We start from the raw sequence: 16,414 nt of genomic DNA on the forward strand, positions 1-16,414 counted from the left end.
AGCACGGTCTGCTAGAATAATCCCATTCACAGAAGCAATCTTACAGATTATTGGAGCAGTTTTATCTGTAACAGTAAATAGCTGGAGGGTCTAAATCAGAGGTCAGACTTTTTTTAAATAAGCAACCAGACGGTAAATATTTTTGGCTTTGAGGGGCATCTGGCCTCTGTAGCCACCACTTAGGGTGGGAGCAGCCGCAGAATGATGTAGACTAATGGGCGTGCTTGTGTCCCAGCAGCATACCTTCATTTACAGACTCTGAAATCTGAATTGCACCAAGTTTCATGGCCACACAGTAGTCTTCTTTGGATTTTTCTTCAGTCTTCTAAAAATAGAAGACCATTCTTAGCTCGAAGGCAGCATGAACACGTGCAGCCAGTCATGGTTTGCCAATCCCTGGTTTAAACTTAGGCTGTGACGGTACCTCTACTCGATGAGACATTGGGTAGCCTATTAAACTGGTTACCGGGAGGACTATGTTTAAAATGTGGCACTGAATGAAGGAAGCAGAAAAGCAGAGAGTATGAGCCATGACTGGAGTTCAAGCCACCTAAAAGTAAGCGCCGAATGGGAAAATGACAGAAAAGGAGTTGGGCAGTGACGACTGCTCCTGTGCTAGGTCCAGGCTGTGGGTAATTTGTTTTCTGTGTGAAGATTTTACTTAACATCGACGCGGTTCTGCCTTTTCCAAAGGAAATACATATTTTAAATCAGGTTGAAAAGAAAGGAAAACAATCTGGAGTGTACTTGGCCAGCAGCAGGCTTCTCTCCCACTCTGCTCTTGCCCTACTTCGTTCTTCTCTCACACCTGTATCACGGCCAGGCGTGCTCCTGATTTACCTGTTTGTGGAGTATCTGCACCTACACATTAGAGGCCCCAGGAGAGAGGGATTTCGTTCTGTTCACTGTTGTCTCAGGTCCTAGAACAGCATGTGGCACACAGTAGGTACTCAATAAATATTTGCTGAGTGAATGAGAGATTGCCTCCATCCTCGAGGTCCATGGCTGGGTGACAGCTGCTGCCAGGGAGCGTCATGTTCCCTGGATGTCCTCCTGGAGAAGGGCAGCTGATGTATCCCCTACTGCCTCCAGGTTACTGGCTGCCTCCTCAGAGCACTCCCCGAATCTCACCTGACCTCGGGCACCCCACCAACCACCCTGCATTAAGAAAGTTCATGCGACTATACCTCACGAGACAGAGTCACTCTGGGAGGACCCATGTCTGCCTTGACTTCACAACCTACAGTAGTGAGTACTGGCACATTGTAGGCACTTGGTAAATGTCTACTGAATACCTAAATCTTTATTTACTCTGGGTGTTGCTTATGTTCATGTACAACTTTCAGGACATTCCCCCGACAATCAACCTTGTCCTTGAGGGAAGTATGCCCGTTAAAAACCTATCTCAAGGGACCAGCAGATGGTGTAGCAGGTGCTGGATTCCCACATGGCTGACTGCGGTTTGAGTTCTGGACCCGGAGGCTTAAAAATCATGCCAGGCATGTGTGCGTAAGTGCCCAAGATCCCAGAAGGAGAATGAAGGAGAAGAGAATGCTACGGGATCATTCCCCCTAGGGGGAGATTTCTCGCTTTCTCTCTCACTGTCTCTGTCTCCTCTTCCCAGTGAGTATATGTGCCCTAAGGCAAACTATCTCTTAAAAAAAAATCTATCTCAAAATGCAGACTCTGCTCAAAATGCAGACATTCCATCCAAGTAAGTTTCGCTGTGCCAAGAGCCTGAAGCCAGCATGCCCTCTGTACACTTTAAGACCCTCAGGCCGTGGCCTGGCTGAGACAAAGTGAGTGTCCTACCTGTTTCTTCTTTAAGGTCCTGAAAAAATTTCTGGTTGAAGATGAAAGCCACACCACTGATCTCTTCCACCTTGGCCTCTGCAGTGCTGTTCCTGTTTATGAAGTTGGCAGTGATCGCAATAGCCAGCTTCCCACGGAATTCTTTTCTCCTGAAGCCTGCGTGAGGAGAAAGGAAAAAGGGTCTTTCTTCAGGATTTGGTGTGAAAACTGAAAAAGATGACTGAGAGAGCTCTTCTCGGATGCCCCACAGGCCACTAAAACCAGGATTCTAGATCTCTAGAGAGTCAGACACGCTGAGGTCTGCCCTGCAGGAGGAAGCCTGTCACCAGAGGCCTGTGGGGGTCAGAGGGACTTCATCCTTTTCTAAATCTGTAGGCTTCGGCAAACAAAAGGCTAAAACAGTCATCTCCAACAGGCAACCACAGAACTCCTCTTTCTAAACATGTGCTTGGCATGTGCTAGACAGATGCCTGGAGGCCCACATGACGTGGAACTTATGTGATGGAAAATGCTTTATTAGCATTGTCATCTTTTTTTTTCCCCTGAAAAGTAGGATTATTAGATTGAATCCTTGCAGAAGAGCATTTTAACAAATTTTCTTTTTATTCCAATTACTATGGGTTGCATTGTGTTCTTCTCACCCCCAATCTCCAAAATTAATATCTTCAAGTCCTAACCCTCAGTACCTCAGGGTGTGACCTTTGGAAATGGGGTCACAGTAGCTGTAATTAGTTAAGATGAGGTCAGACTGGAATAGGGTGGACCCCTCCACTATGACTGTTGCCCTTATGAAAAGAGGAAATGCCGACACAGATACACACGGGAAGAACCTATGATGAAGGGAGAGAGTGGGGAGATGCTTTTATATGGCAAAGAATGCCAGCAAACTCCCAGAAACTAGGAGAAAGGAATGGAACCAACGCTTCCTCATCATTCCCAAAGGAACCAGCCACGCCAACACCTTTTTTTGGGGGGAGAGGTTTTCGCTATAGGGCGCGTGCACTCACCAGACAGACAGAGAGAGACAGAGAGACAGAAAGTGAGAAATCACCCCCCAGGGGTGATGGTCACGCCGCAATCCCTTCTCCTCCATTCTCCTCTCGGGATCTTGGGCACGCACGCACACGCGCCCGGCGTGAGTTTTAAGCCACTGGGTCCGGGACGCAAACCGCGGTTGACTGTGGGAATCCAGCGACATAGTCATTGCGCTAACTGCTGGTCCCAAGCCCTGCCAACGCCTTGATCTTGGACTTCCAGCCTCCAGGAGGGTAGCCCACATTATCTCGGGAAGGGCAGGACAGTCTACTCTGTTCTCCATTCCTGACCAGCCATGGCACCTGGCATCTTGCCCACCGTTCTGCCCCATCCACGCACTCCCACTCCTGTACTCCTACCCACATCCCCAGCCCCAAAGAAGAGTCTTCACCTTCCAGGGTGTTCCTGCGGCCATCGGCACCAATGATGACGTCAAACTCAAACTCCGACAGAGAGTGGTCTGCAGGGAGGAATTCTGCCCGCCAGCCAATTTCTAGCAGGGCAGAAAAGTGGTATGAGTTGGCTGGGAGATGAGGGAAGAGAGTGATTAAATCCCCTCTACACTGGCCCTGTGAAATGGACCATGCAAGCAGGTACATTCGTAGAGGTGAGGCCTAGAACAGTCCAGGTTTACACGTTAATCAGCTCCATCCAGGACCAAGAGAACCAGCATATCAATTCCAAACCTGGTCTTGCTAGCTCTTGCTGGGAGTTTATCCTTAGTGAGTCTCAAAGTAGCCTCACTTGAACTTTACTCTTTTCAGCAGGTTCTACCATGTTTTCTTCACATTCCTTCACATTTCCTGGTGCCTTCCCACTGTTAAACAGACCCAAAAGGGTGTTCAGGGTGTCATGTCTCAATTTCTACTTCACACTCATAATGTGTCTTGTGCAGTGCACTGCCTTTTAGAAAACATTTTCAGCTGATGCCTGGCTGGTTACTCGCCATTAGGATCTAATGCCCACTAAAGGTCTGGAAAAACTTTTGAGCACAAAAGTCTCAGAATATGAAATGACATATGCTGTTCTTCTACCAAGGTCAGCTGAAACCTCCCTCAAATCTCAGATAATCTGGGAAGAGGATAGGAGAAATCAGAAGTGTCCCGTAGGCAGGAAACTATGAGGTCTCTGACACTCAGCTAGCTCCAAACTCAAAGCTCTTCCCAGGCAAGAGATTCTGACAATAAGAAAGGATATAGGAACAGAGGTGTGTGTGAAAGACCAGAATTTAAATAAGCATACTGAAAGGAAGAAGGGAATCCTTATTAAGTCAGACAGGCTGATAGAAGTGGATTTTACAGCTTATAAGTGGTACCTCAATAAGATGAAACATATTATATATCAGATCATAGTTGTTCTAGAATCTCACTTTCATTACTTGACTTTAAAGTATTTATGGGTGCAACAGGTACATCCACATATTTATGTGTGAACACACACACACAACTTGACCTGCATGTAAATGAATTTTAACAAACAACAAAACCCTATGTTTTCTCTCTAACTTACTGATTAGATTTCATTTGCCCAAGTATCATCTCCTAGGGTCAGGATAATACATTTATAGGTTTAAAGCTTAATAATAAATCCTCCCAGAGCTAAAGAGCAGACCTAAAGTGATAGCTTGATCAGAAAAGGTAAAATCTCCTTCAATGGAATCATGTCCGACAGCTCCCGATAATAACTCTAACAACATTCCTAGCTGCTGATGTGATTTCCATCTTGTCCCGTATCTGATTTCTAGACAGAAAAATAAGATTGTGCTGTACTTTGATTTTCTTGATCTTCAGGCGGCTCTAGAACCTTCACAAACTCCACATTCACGTGGATTTCCACTCCTAACATCAGGGCCACCTTGAACAGGATCAGCTGCAGCTGGCGAATACCTGTTGGGAAGGAGGGAGAAGAGAGGAACATCAGAAGCAATGCTTGTGTGCTTCATAGGCCGAAGGCCGTGCAACCGCTGCTCGGTGATCTCTGAACATAGTCATGTGCCAACGGTGAGCACTGCTGAGCACAGATTCTGTGCCATGTGCACTGCATCTTCTCCTTTAACCTATGGAGGCCGTTGAGGATCATTACTATTCTCATTTTATGGATGGAAACTTGAGGTTTCACAAGATTAAGTGACTCGCTCAAGGTTGCACAGTTATGGACTGAGGTCTGTGTGACTCCAAGACTCTACTCTAGCCCTCAGATAATGCTACACTGAGAGTGCTCTGTCTGTCCTGCCTCCTTCCTGAGCTGGCTCTGGGTTTGATAAGATAAAGGTGGAACAAAGAGGAGTTGACAGAGAGAGTGAGAGGCCATAGTCAAGTCGGCGACAGATGGCTCACTGGCTGGCGTCTGTGCCTAGGCTCTTAGCATCCAGTGGTAAGGGGCAGGATGGGAAGTTCTCCCGTCAAGCTGGGCTCATGGTTCTCCACCTCCTATCTACTCTTCAAAATCCCCCTATGAGTAGAACCTCATTTGTCCCCTGCCATTCAGCACAAATGGGTATGCCTCCAGATACTTTTCTGCAGGGTGAGAAGTTTTAAACTTCCTGTGTCCCCCCTCATTTCACATTTATTGAGCATCTGCAATATGCCAGGTACCACGCTAGACATAGGAGATACGCAACACAGTCTGAAATGGAGCCAACACAGGTACATGGAATAGGGCAGGGGGTGGTGGTTAGGATGGGGTAGGTGGGGTGGCAGAAAAAATAGGACCTGAGTAGGGGTCCTGGAAGCCAAGAGAGGAAGAACCAAGAATATCACATTTCACACAGAGATTAAGGACTGAATATTTCAAAGCGTCATAGAACCTTGGGTCAGCCCCATAGCACAGTGGTTAGTTAGGCATTATGCATTGAGAGCCAGATCCCACATGGTCAACCAAGGCTCAAATCCTAGTCCTAGTAAGCTTGAAAATATGCATGGCATGTGTGTGCGTATGCCTCAAATTCTGATAGGATGGAGAAATGGAAGATGAGAGATGGTGGCATGACCATGCCTCATTGCGGGGAGAACATGGTAAAATCTGCTGAGAAAGGTAAAGCTCAAGTGAGACTAGTTGGACAATCACTGAGGATAAACTCCCAAAATGCATGCAAGTGCATGAATATTCTGGCAATAAAAAGAAAAGAATTAAAAAGCCAGAGACTTTGGAGTTAGAAAGCTCTTGGAGAACTGAGTGAACACCATTTCTTTTTGGAGGGCTGGGGGGACCAGTGTGAGATGAGTAGCAGGAGGACTAAGGGATGGAGGTAGATGCAAAGGAGAGAAGGAAGCGAAGAGGGACTGGAGTTGGAGAGGAGGTGGCGGGCTCTGCCTGGACTCAGGGTGCTTGGATGGAGGAGGAGGGGAAGGGGGTCTGGGACGGGCAGTGCTGCCACTGGATTCTCTTCCCAGGAGCATAGGAGGAGCCATTTACTAGAACAAACAGGCTGAGGTGGGGGTTGCAATAGCCAGCCACGGTGGGAGATGGAGGAGGGTGTGAGCACAGGGCACAGGGCACAGGGCACAGGGCACAGGGCATAGGGTGAGGCGGAGAGCGCAGCTGAGGCCGGGCGTGCAGTTGGTCTGAGAGGAAGGCATTCAGCTGGGGTAAAGACTCCCGACCACCTCCTGCCCGAAACAGCCCTCGGGGTCCTGGTCTGCCTGGTTCTAGCACACACCAGGTGCTCACCCTTTCAGTTCTCCCTCTTCCCTTCTCATGGGCACCGGAGCTAAGCTTCATGATATTCTGAATGTTCCCACCTCAGTTCCAGAGACTTGCCTCAGTTCCAGCACTTGTGCATGTGTGCATGCTGAGCGCAGCTGGGGGGTTAAATGACAGCTCACTGGTAAGGGCACCAAGGGGCCTCCTGGTGCTCAGCTCTGCCTCTCAGGAGGGCTTGAGGAGAAAGCGGCGCTCAGTGTTGTGGTTCTAAATTGGTAACTGGTGTACATTATTCCGTGGGTGGTGGAGAACATCCTGAAAGCTGATGCTGCAGCTTTCTGCACAAATCCACATTTTTGTTTTCCCCCACTGGACTCCTGGAATTTTCTAATCCCAAAGTGGGAATAAGGTCTGAGGCCATTGCTGGTAAATTCTCCTGTATCTGAATAAATTACACCTTGTGTGGCTGATAATGCTTCCTGGTCATGCCTGCCCAAACCCACTCCTTTCCCCTCAGTTCTTGTCCTCATAAGAATGTGGCTCTCAGGGCTCTCCTCCCACCCCTCTCCACAGAAAACACTGTTGAGAGATGCAGCTCTGGACACTGAAGCTGCCTGCTGCTCACTGCACACGGATGGATGCAAAGCAGTTTCCTGAGCACCTAGGACATGCCGGGAGCAACACTAAGCACGTTACAGACTTGACCCCATTTAACCTCGGCAGTTCTGAGATGAGCATTATTCACATGTTACAGGAGACAGAATAGAGGCTTGAAGGAATTTGACCCAAGTAAAGATTTTGACCCAAGTCAGACGGAAATGGTAGAGACTGAGTTTGGACCCAAATTTGTTCAAACCCTTGACCTCTCTCCACAGTGTTAACCTCTCTGACTTGCATGGGTCACTATTGCTAAATATAAACATGGCTAAAGCCCTCGCCTTGCAAAGCTAAGGGAGCAACTCTGCCTTTCCCCAAGTCTGCCTGCACAGATCGTGCCCCAAGAGACTGAGGCTTGAGGAATGCTGAGCAGAAGGGCCTTGCCCTGTGTCAGCACTCAGCCCAACAGGACCTGAAATCCATGTTCTTGATTTCCCTTTTTTAGTCTGCTCGAGTCCCTTTATGATGCTCCCCTGGGCTTAAAGTTCATTTATTTCTCTCTTTAAGGAGACAGAGAGACTTCCCATCGGAGTCTTCACTCTGCAATCTACCCTCGGTCTCAGTCAGCGGGAGTCACGGGCTTCAGGAAGGCCTCTGGACAGGAGCTCAGAACCTTCCCATGGCTCAGCCTCGCAGAGTCTTACACTACCACTGTACTACACTGGCCTTCTCCCCTTCTCTCTCTCTCTCTCTCAAGTGCATGGAAATGGGCATGGGGTCTGCCAGGGAGCACAAGTCCATTGTGTCACTCCTCTGTCCTGAACGTGTCATGGCTCCTCAGCACTGGCATGTGTCACTCCTCTGTCCTGAACGTGTCATGGCTCCTCAGCACTGGCATGTGTCACTCCTCTGTCCTGAACGTGTCATGGCTCCTCAGCACTGGCATGTGTCACTCCTCTGTCCTGAACGTGTCATGGTCCCTCAGCACTGGCATGTGTCACTCCTCTGTCCTGAACATGTCATGGTCCCTCAGCACTGGCAGCACAGTATCCAGACTCTTTTGCACAAAAGGGTCTCACCTATCCAGTCCATTTGTGTGGCTCCCTCCTCTGAACTCCTCTAGGAAGAATGATGAACTATTAAAGCACATTTTACTACTGACAGTCTCTGTGAGCTTCCCGAGAGTCCAGACTATGCTACTCAGCTCTGCCTCTGTTTGCCGTGTTTCCTATCTGCTCAACGTAAGTTAACAGACACTTACTGAGCATCTGCAATGTGTCAAGAGCTCTTATCCCTGGAGCTATTCTGGTGAGCAGGACACGCCACAGCCCTGACCTACGGGGCAAGCACAGGGTCTGACCCAAGGCACGAGCAGGTCCTTTACTACGTCAGTAAGTTGGGTATCTGGAGCCCCCAGGGACTTGCAAGATACAGCAATGCAGGACTCCTAAATGTGGGAGTTGTGCCCCACCCAGGACAGTCCTTCTCTTCACTCTTGACTCCACTCACTGATGTGGTCGATGGAGCCGGCACAGAACTTCCCGTAGAACTTCTTGGCTCCTAAGCCCCGCAGGTCATGGATGGTGAAAGGCCAGAGGTGTAGCACATTGTTCCGGGAGAAGGTGTCTCTCTTTTCCACTACGACCACTTTGGCTCCCAGGTAGGCAAGTTCGATGGCAGTGCGCAAGCCACATGGTCCTCCCCCGATGATGAGACACTGTGGAGGTAAGAGAGGAGGGAGACATTCCATCACTTCTACATTGCAGACATAAACCAGTCAGCAGTATGACTGAGGAGCAAACCCCAGTGTATCCAAATCAGCCAGCAGGTGCAAACTGGGCACCTGCTAGGGCCTGTCATTCATGGGTCCAACATATGTTACCTGTAGGGTCACCACGCCCCAGCCACCACGCTAAGCCCTGGAAAGGACATGGAGCTGGAAGGACTTGGGGAGAAGGTGCAGGAACATGCACAGGAGGTTCAGAGTGGACTGAATTGCATTTAAAGCCCAGCTCAGGGACTGAGCTCTGAGTTCCCTGACCTGTGAAGTAAGTCTACTACTCTTTCCTCATAGGGTCATTGTAAACGCAATCACTTTTACGAGCATATAGTACCCTTTTGAGATTTTATGTTAGGCAAGTTTCCTAGGTATAACAGTAATGGCATAGCCAACAAAAAGAAAAAAAATCAATGAATTGGATTTAATCAAAATCAAACCCTGACTGGCCTAGCTACTGGGCGCAGAGATAATGCAAGTGCCTGGAAGGCTGGGAGCCGATGGCCAATGGCTAGGATGCCCAGGTTGGTGTGAGAACACGCCAGGCATGTGCATATGTCATCTAAGATCTCAGATGGTCCTGAGGAGCGGGAGGCTGGAGGAAAGGGATCATGGGTGCATGCGAGTGCATGCGGTAGCAAACAAACAAAAACAAAGTTGGTGCTTCAAAGGCCACTATCAATAAAGTGAGAAGACAACCAAATGGTTGAGAGGAAATATTTGCAAATCATAAATCTGATAAGAAACATTTTATCTAAAATACATAATTAACTTTTGTAATATAACAATAAAAATACAAATATCCCAGTTAAGAATGGGCCAAGGATTTGAATAGGCATATCTTCATAGAAGCTATGCAAATGGTTAGTTAAGTACATAAAAAGATGCTCAATACCATTAGCCAAAATCTCAAAAGAACAGAGGAACAAAAAAGGGATTATGGCATGACCACACCCCACTGAGGGGGTGCTTTTTCCCTCTTTTTCTCTTTCTCTCTCTCTCCCTGGTGAACACATGCGCCCTCTGGCAATTAAAATAAATAAATAAATAAATAAATAAATAGGGACAGAGCCAGGAATCAAATTGAGGTGGTCTCATTCCAGAGCCCACCAAGCTATACTGCATCTGGTTGGCTGGGAACAAAAAGAAAAAAGATGTTAGCAGATGAGATAGCCATTCATTGAAAGAAAGAAAGTTCAAGGTGGATGAAGAAGAGGATACTTTGGGAGAAGGGAAGGGAAGGAGAGAGAGGAGGTCAGAGTCAGTCTGATGTCAAATATTGAAGGTCTTAAACACGAATGAAGACTGTGGCCTTGATCCTGTTGGCACCAAGAGCATACGAACAGGGGTGACTGAACAGGAGTCCATACAAGTCTCGAGCTAAGTCCTTAAGGGACATAAGGTAAACAAGACCAAGGTCCTTCCCTAGGGAAGACATAGCCTGTTAGGACAAAAGGGAAAACACACAATGACCCAGATAGTTGTAGTGGGCAAAAGCCCCTCCATCCAAACAAAACCTTACAAGGAGCACCAATCCTTATATAAAATCAGAGGAAGATGGTATTGAATTCTTTGGCTAAAAGAATCAGAAGAAACTCCTTCCTGAGGTAGGAGTTCATGTTAGATGTTGGGGTGGAGAGTCTAAACAGCTAAAGCTACCCCAGTCAGGCAACTGGCAAGGAGATCTACACTCTCTCCTCACTCCTCAACATTGCAGAGACATCTGGAAACTTCCCTTCTGCTAGGGATCAAAACTTATCTTAAAAAAATACATTCCCCTTCATCTAGCAAATATTCCATCATCCAGTTATTACTCCTCTGGGCCTCCAGGGTCCCAAAGGGAAAGTAGAAACAAGCATATCAGGAGCTCCCATACCGCAATCAGCATGGTTTACTGGTTGGAAGCTTCCAAAGGGTTTGTGGACACCCAATTAGGGGAAATGAGGTCACTGCTGAGATGGAACTCCAGAGAAGTCTGGGAGTGAGTGGGTATACTTCCTTTCTGGATAAAGCTGCCTGCAGAGAACCAGCTCCCCCAAGCCCAGCTTCAGCCCTTATCTCACACCCCAAACAGCTCCTCTACTACATAGCCAGACAATGACGGTCATTTCAAAGCCTGATTCCAAACCCTGACACTTGTGAGGTTTGCTTTGGGGTTAAGTCTGGATGGCTGCATTTCTTTGCAATTAGTGCATCTTTTCCTGTTTGCTGAGTTCTGTCACTCGAAGGCCAGGGATGGAGTGGGGGTGATAGGATGTGGGGTGAAGGAGGCCAGGAAGGGAAGGAGAGGGGCTTTCCTGCAGCCTCCCATCTGCTGGGCCTGACCTGGCCCTGCTCGGGGAGGTCCTTTTCCCACCAGTCAAGAGCTGCTGTGTGTTTTGTGTGCAAACAGTAGCTAGTGTACTGTTTCTGACCCTCCTTGCTAAACCTGAAATGTCATCGGCAAATGCTCAGTTTTACTATCATCCTGGGCCCAGCGCTTATTTTGGGGCTGAAATTTCCAAGATGCTAGTCATACCATAATCTAAAATCAAAGCAAATACTAATGGGCCTCATTACATAAAGGGAGAAAATTCAGTGCAGAGGGCTTGTTGGCTTGTTGGCAGAGGCCAGACCAGTTCCTCTCTGAACACGCTTGTTATGGTTAACATGGGAAGTCGGTGTTCTGACAGAAGGCCCAAACCCAGGCAGCCACACGCCTGGATGAGGACAGGAAAGAGAAGGCCTTCCCAGCATGGCTGCTGCTGAGGCGCTGGATGCTGGGTGTGGTCCCAGCACATCACAGATGTAAATGCTTGTGGGAACGCAACCCACGGGCGCTCTCAACCTTCTCCAGACTCTGCTGGCTATCACTGCCGAGGGCTTATGTCCAAGAAAGGAAAACTTTTCACTGAAAGTCCCTGGGGCTGGATAGTGCAGCAGTAAAACACGATGCTCTGTAAGGAAGACCCACATGGGAAGTTTGATGGTTCAGGTCCAGAGACCTCCATGAACTGGGCACATACTTATCTGTGACCCAGGGCTAGCTGAAGGCTGGGGTGGATGATGATGTGAAGATGCTGTCTCTGTCTCAGAATAAATAAACATATTGAAAAGACAACAACAAAAACTCGGTCCTAAGGTTTCCCTGAGCCCCGAGTTAGATTGCAGGCTCCTCCCTTTCCTCCCACAGGCTTACTGCTCACCCAGAATGAAGCTCTCCCTGGGGTGATTACGTGAGCCACATCCAGGCTGAGTGCTCCTCAAAAGCTGCCCCGTGTCTTCTGCATTTTCACACGCCCAGAGCCCAGTCTGGGGCCTGGCACATGAGGCCCCATAAATAGCTGATGGATGGATGGATTTCCCGCACTCTCCCGTCCACCCATGTCGGGCTCTCCATCCATAACTGGGATGTGCACTTCACATCAGCTGGGGTTCATGTCTGCAGATTCCCACCCAGACTCGGGGAACTGAGGGCTGCCAAGGCCACCAGCATCACGGACGTCAGCTATCTGTGTGCTCAGGCAATATGAATTATTGCCCAGCGGGGAGTAGGGCAGATCTGACCCCAGCAGGAAATCCACTGTACAGATAAGCTCAACAGTGTTTTGGAGAGGAGACAAACTGTGGAAAAACCAGCTCTTTATTTATCCAGCAGTGGAAAGGGGATGACACCGGCAGGGTACAAGGGCTGGGGCCGCCCCAGCTCATGTGGGACTCTGGGTCCACCCCAGAGGAGCCCAACCAGCACCACCCATGCCTTGGTGGTGCATCTTCCAGCTGCTCCTCTTCCCACCCACAAGTGGTGGTGCACTGACACTCTGTCAAGAATGCACAAGAGACTCAGTTCCCAGAGGGAGGCACTGAGGGGACAGGGGACTGAGCCAGGGGTTAGCAGTCTGCCGACCACATTTCTACTTCTGAATTTGGCCTTTGCTTTCCTTGGGAGCTCTGTGTGCAGACAGCACAGTGAGGTGGAGTGCAGGAAGCCCGCACGTGGCTCCACTGAGCCCACATGGGTCCTGGGTTCACATCCTGGGTCCTCCCTGTACATGCCAGAAGTTGCATGCCTGTGCTCTGGGCTGGCTGGGACTGGGGTAGAGTGCAACGAGGGGACTCTGTTTGGGGTGCCTGTCTCTATCTCTATCTCACAGAGAAAATAAATACATAGAGATTCAAAGAAAAAGAAAACCAGCTCTTGGAGGGGCAGGCAGGCCAGGGTCTGTGGTTTCTGAACTTGCTCAACGTGCTGGCACCTCCTCTGGAAAGGAGGATCAGAACAGGTGGACTGTACTGTGCTCAGCACTCCCTGTCTTCTGGACTCTGTCTAATCACTGCGCATTTCATCCTTGCAACCATCCTACGATGCTGTTATCACTCCCACTTTGTAAGTGAGAAAACGGAGGCACAGAAAAGGCAAGCTGCATGCTTGAGGTACCCTTTTTCAATTTTCAATATGAAATGGAGATGAAAAGGGTCAGAAATCTCCCCAAGTTCACATACAAGTGGTCCACTTTGGATTCGAACCCAGGGAGTGTGGGTCTAAGGTCGGCGTTCTTAATGGTTTAACAGAGAGTAATGCCCAAACCCAGGGGCTCTGGCCAGGATGGAGTGAGCGATTTCCCTTCCCTGCCTTGAACACACTGTGGTCTCCTGAGGAAGCCAGAGTTCAGGCTGAGTTCAAGGGCCTCTGCATGGAAAGATCAAGCCGTGTCCAGGCCGGCCTTTGTTAGCTTCCCGAGGTGGATGTTCACAGGCTGGATGGAGCCTGAGCCAGTGGATCTGGAGAAGCCACACTGGCAGGTGCCTTGGCTGTGGGAGTTTGGGCTTGGACAGTAGAAGCCTTCCCTGGTGAGGCTGCAGCCTGCAGGGGAGCTTGCTGAGGGGAGGTCACACATGGTGTGTCTCCCTGGTAGCAGAAACCCTCCTGGTATGATGATCTATAGGCCAGCCCCTGGGACAGTGCCCGGTGCCAGGGACGTGCCACCATGCTTCCTGGAGTGGCTCTGTAGCCACACTGGTTTTCAGGACCAGCCACTTACCTAAATGCAAACAGGAAGCCCCTCTCTCTTACTAAGTTACTGCAAGAGAAAGAGCTTGCTTAGGAAAATTACTAATGATAACATGTGTGATTAAGCCACCATGCAGTATCTTCTAGATGGGAAACCACATTTGTATATTGTGATGATGCTTAGGGGATAAATGTTAATTAATTAATTTTAAAAAAGTTTCAGAAGAAAAAAAAGTACACTCCCCCCCCCAAAAAAAAAGAATCACAGGACAGAGTGCTCAAATCTATGGTGCCACCCCCATGCCCATGTAGGGGGGTGCTGTGGGGCCTGGCTCAGAGCCTCATCCTGCTGGGTAGCCTGAGGGGGACGCACAGGAGATACAGCCATGGAGGTTCCCCAAGAGAGGGCTCGCCAGACAGGGCTTTTCAGGGGACATCCAGGGCCACTCTGCACAGGGGGCCAAATTTCATTTGGCTTGACGTGGCTGGCCGTGCCCTAGTCAGACTTTCATCTGTGTCTCAGTCATGCCCCGATGTTCCCAACCACACACCGCTAACAACCTCAGAAATGAACAGAAAGGAAACGGGAAGACATATCCTACGCTCCGCTCCTCAAGAAAAGTAACACTAATTCCTCTGGAAACATGCATCCCGTTTGCGCTTCCCTTCACCTGAACCGTGTTCCCTCCTCTTAGGAGCACCTGTCTCCAGTGCCCACAGGGTCCGGACTATCGGGCATCGTCTCCTTCACACACATTCTGTCCAAGGCCGTGGAAGTGCCCGTGCCCCATGCCTGGCTGGGGAGCTGCAAGCACAGCGCTTGAGGCTCAGCCTGTCTCGGGTGCTCCCTCCCATGAGCCCGTTTCTCCCCGCCGGGCGTCACCGTCTCGGTAAGTACATGCCTGCTTTTCTAGCTGCTTGGGTCAGACATCTGAACTCCACCTTGATCCTCTCCTCTTCCTTCACAGCCGACTGGCCAACAGGCCCTACCGACTACCCTTGGAAAGGATGCGGCAGCCAGCCAGCCTTCGCCTCCTCACGGACAGCCCCACCTTACCCTATTTTGGTTCTAGGGCTTCCACTTGGTTTCCTGCTTCCACTCTGGTCCCATGTATAGTCAACCCTCACTCTCAGAAGGGCAGACAGAATAGCCCTTCTAAAGTCAGATCACAGCACTCCTCGCTTATGTCCTTGAATGCTTCCCCGTGGAAGTCAGGGCTCAAAATCCGATCTCGCCGTGCTGTCAGGCCCTCTCTGACTGTAACTTCAGGCTCCCTCTGTCTTTAGCTTCTACTACCCCTCCCTCTCTCGCCCAGGGCCTCACTAAGCACTTGCTTTGCTTCTGCCTAAAACATTCTCTCCCTTAAAAAAAAGTAAAAATTCATATTTTTTAATATTAAAAAAAGAAATCCATGGGCCATCCAGTGGTGTGGTGGTTAAGGTGTCTGGATCCCACATGGCTAACTGCATGGTTCAAATCCTGAACCCGGTGGCATGAAAAACATACAGGGCACATGTGTGATGTGCCCCAAATCCCAAAACAAAAATGAAGGAGAAGGGATTGCCGTGTAGCCATCTCCCCAGAGGGTGCTTTCTCACTTCTTTCTCTGTCTCTCTCTCTCTCTCTCAGCAAGTGCATGCAGCCTACAGCAAACCAACCAACCAAATAATAACAATCAAGGGAATCCACTGCAGAAAAATATGCTAGGCTTAGTTCTAGTTTTCTTCATATTAATATCTAGCTTTCTCGTCAGCATTTTAAATATTTGTAAATATTCCCACATAGCATTCACTCATGTATTTTTCCATTGAGGGCTCTTTTCCATCTGTTGTCAATTTAGTAGCTTTACAATATCTTTTTACAACATTTTATATAACATTTTTCTAGTACACTGAAAAGCTGAACGATTTGGGTATTTGGGGTTTTAGTGAATACTCAAATATCATCTAAAAACCTTTAATTAGATTTGACTCTTCTTGCCTTATCACATCGATATTCTTCTAGGTATCGCCTTATTCATCAGTTTATTTTCATTTTTGGCGCATTTCAACTAAATTGCAGAATCAGTAAGTTTCTTCCCAAATACTTCAGGATGTCTATCATTGACTGGAGTTCAATATTGCTCAGGTTAATTCTGTTGTTTTAAAGCTAAACAATATTTTTTAACTTGACAGAGGTCATGTGTGCTCACTAGAGAGAGACAGAGATGAGAAGGAGAGGGCAGTGAGAAAGCACCCCCCATGGGTATGGTCACACCATAATCCCTCCGCCTGCGTTTCTCGTTCCTTTAGGGATTTTGGACACACAGCTGCCGTGGTAAAATGTATGTACAATGAGATGCACAGATCTTAAACATACCATTTGATGTGACAAATCACAATTTATCTTGCTTTCCATAGCGTCAGTTTTCTCTCTGTGATCTTTCTTCCAACTGAGCCTACACGGTTTCCCCCTCCAGCTCTGGTGCTGGCATTCTGGGGGCATCCTGTTCCCAGCAAGAAGCTCCCAGGCAGGGAGGTCAGGGCGAGGCCTGGGGCAGGCCAGCTGCCTTTCTTCTTTT

At 48.7% G+C, this 16,414-nt stretch overlaps 1 protein-coding gene across 6 annotated transcripts in view; it reads right to left on the reverse strand.

Moving 5' to 3' along the window:
• Positions 1 to 16,414, reverse strand: part of MICAL2 (microtubule associated monooxygenase, calponin and LIM domain containing 2) — a 181,519-nt gene that overhangs the window by 138,500 nt on the left and 26,605 nt on the right. For all 6 annotated transcript variants that reach the window (XR_337220.2, XM_027767848.1, XM_006167425.2 and 3 more), the window contains exons 2-5: positions 8,596 to 8,803; positions 4,617 to 4,733; positions 3,239 to 3,340; positions 1,813 to 1,968 (exon numbers count right to left, since the gene is read on the reverse strand). Coding sequence is in view for 5 of the 6 variants with exons in the window: in XM_027767848.1 (XP_027623649.1) it covers positions 1,813 to 1,968; positions 3,239 to 3,340; positions 4,617 to 4,733; positions 8,596 to 8,803 (583 nt within the window). In the remaining variant the exon portion in view is untranslated. The remainder of the gene's footprint in view (positions 1 to 1,812; positions 1,969 to 3,238; positions 3,341 to 4,616; positions 4,734 to 8,595; positions 8,804 to 16,414) is intronic.

This window comes from Tupaia chinensis, unplaced genomic scaffold (genome assembly GCF_000334495.1).
Source record: "Tupaia chinensis unplaced genomic scaffold, TupChi_1.0 Scaffold144767_1, whole genome shotgun sequence".
Taxonomy (NCBI): Eukaryota; Metazoa; Chordata; class Mammalia; order Scandentia; family Tupaiidae; genus Tupaia; species Tupaia belangeri.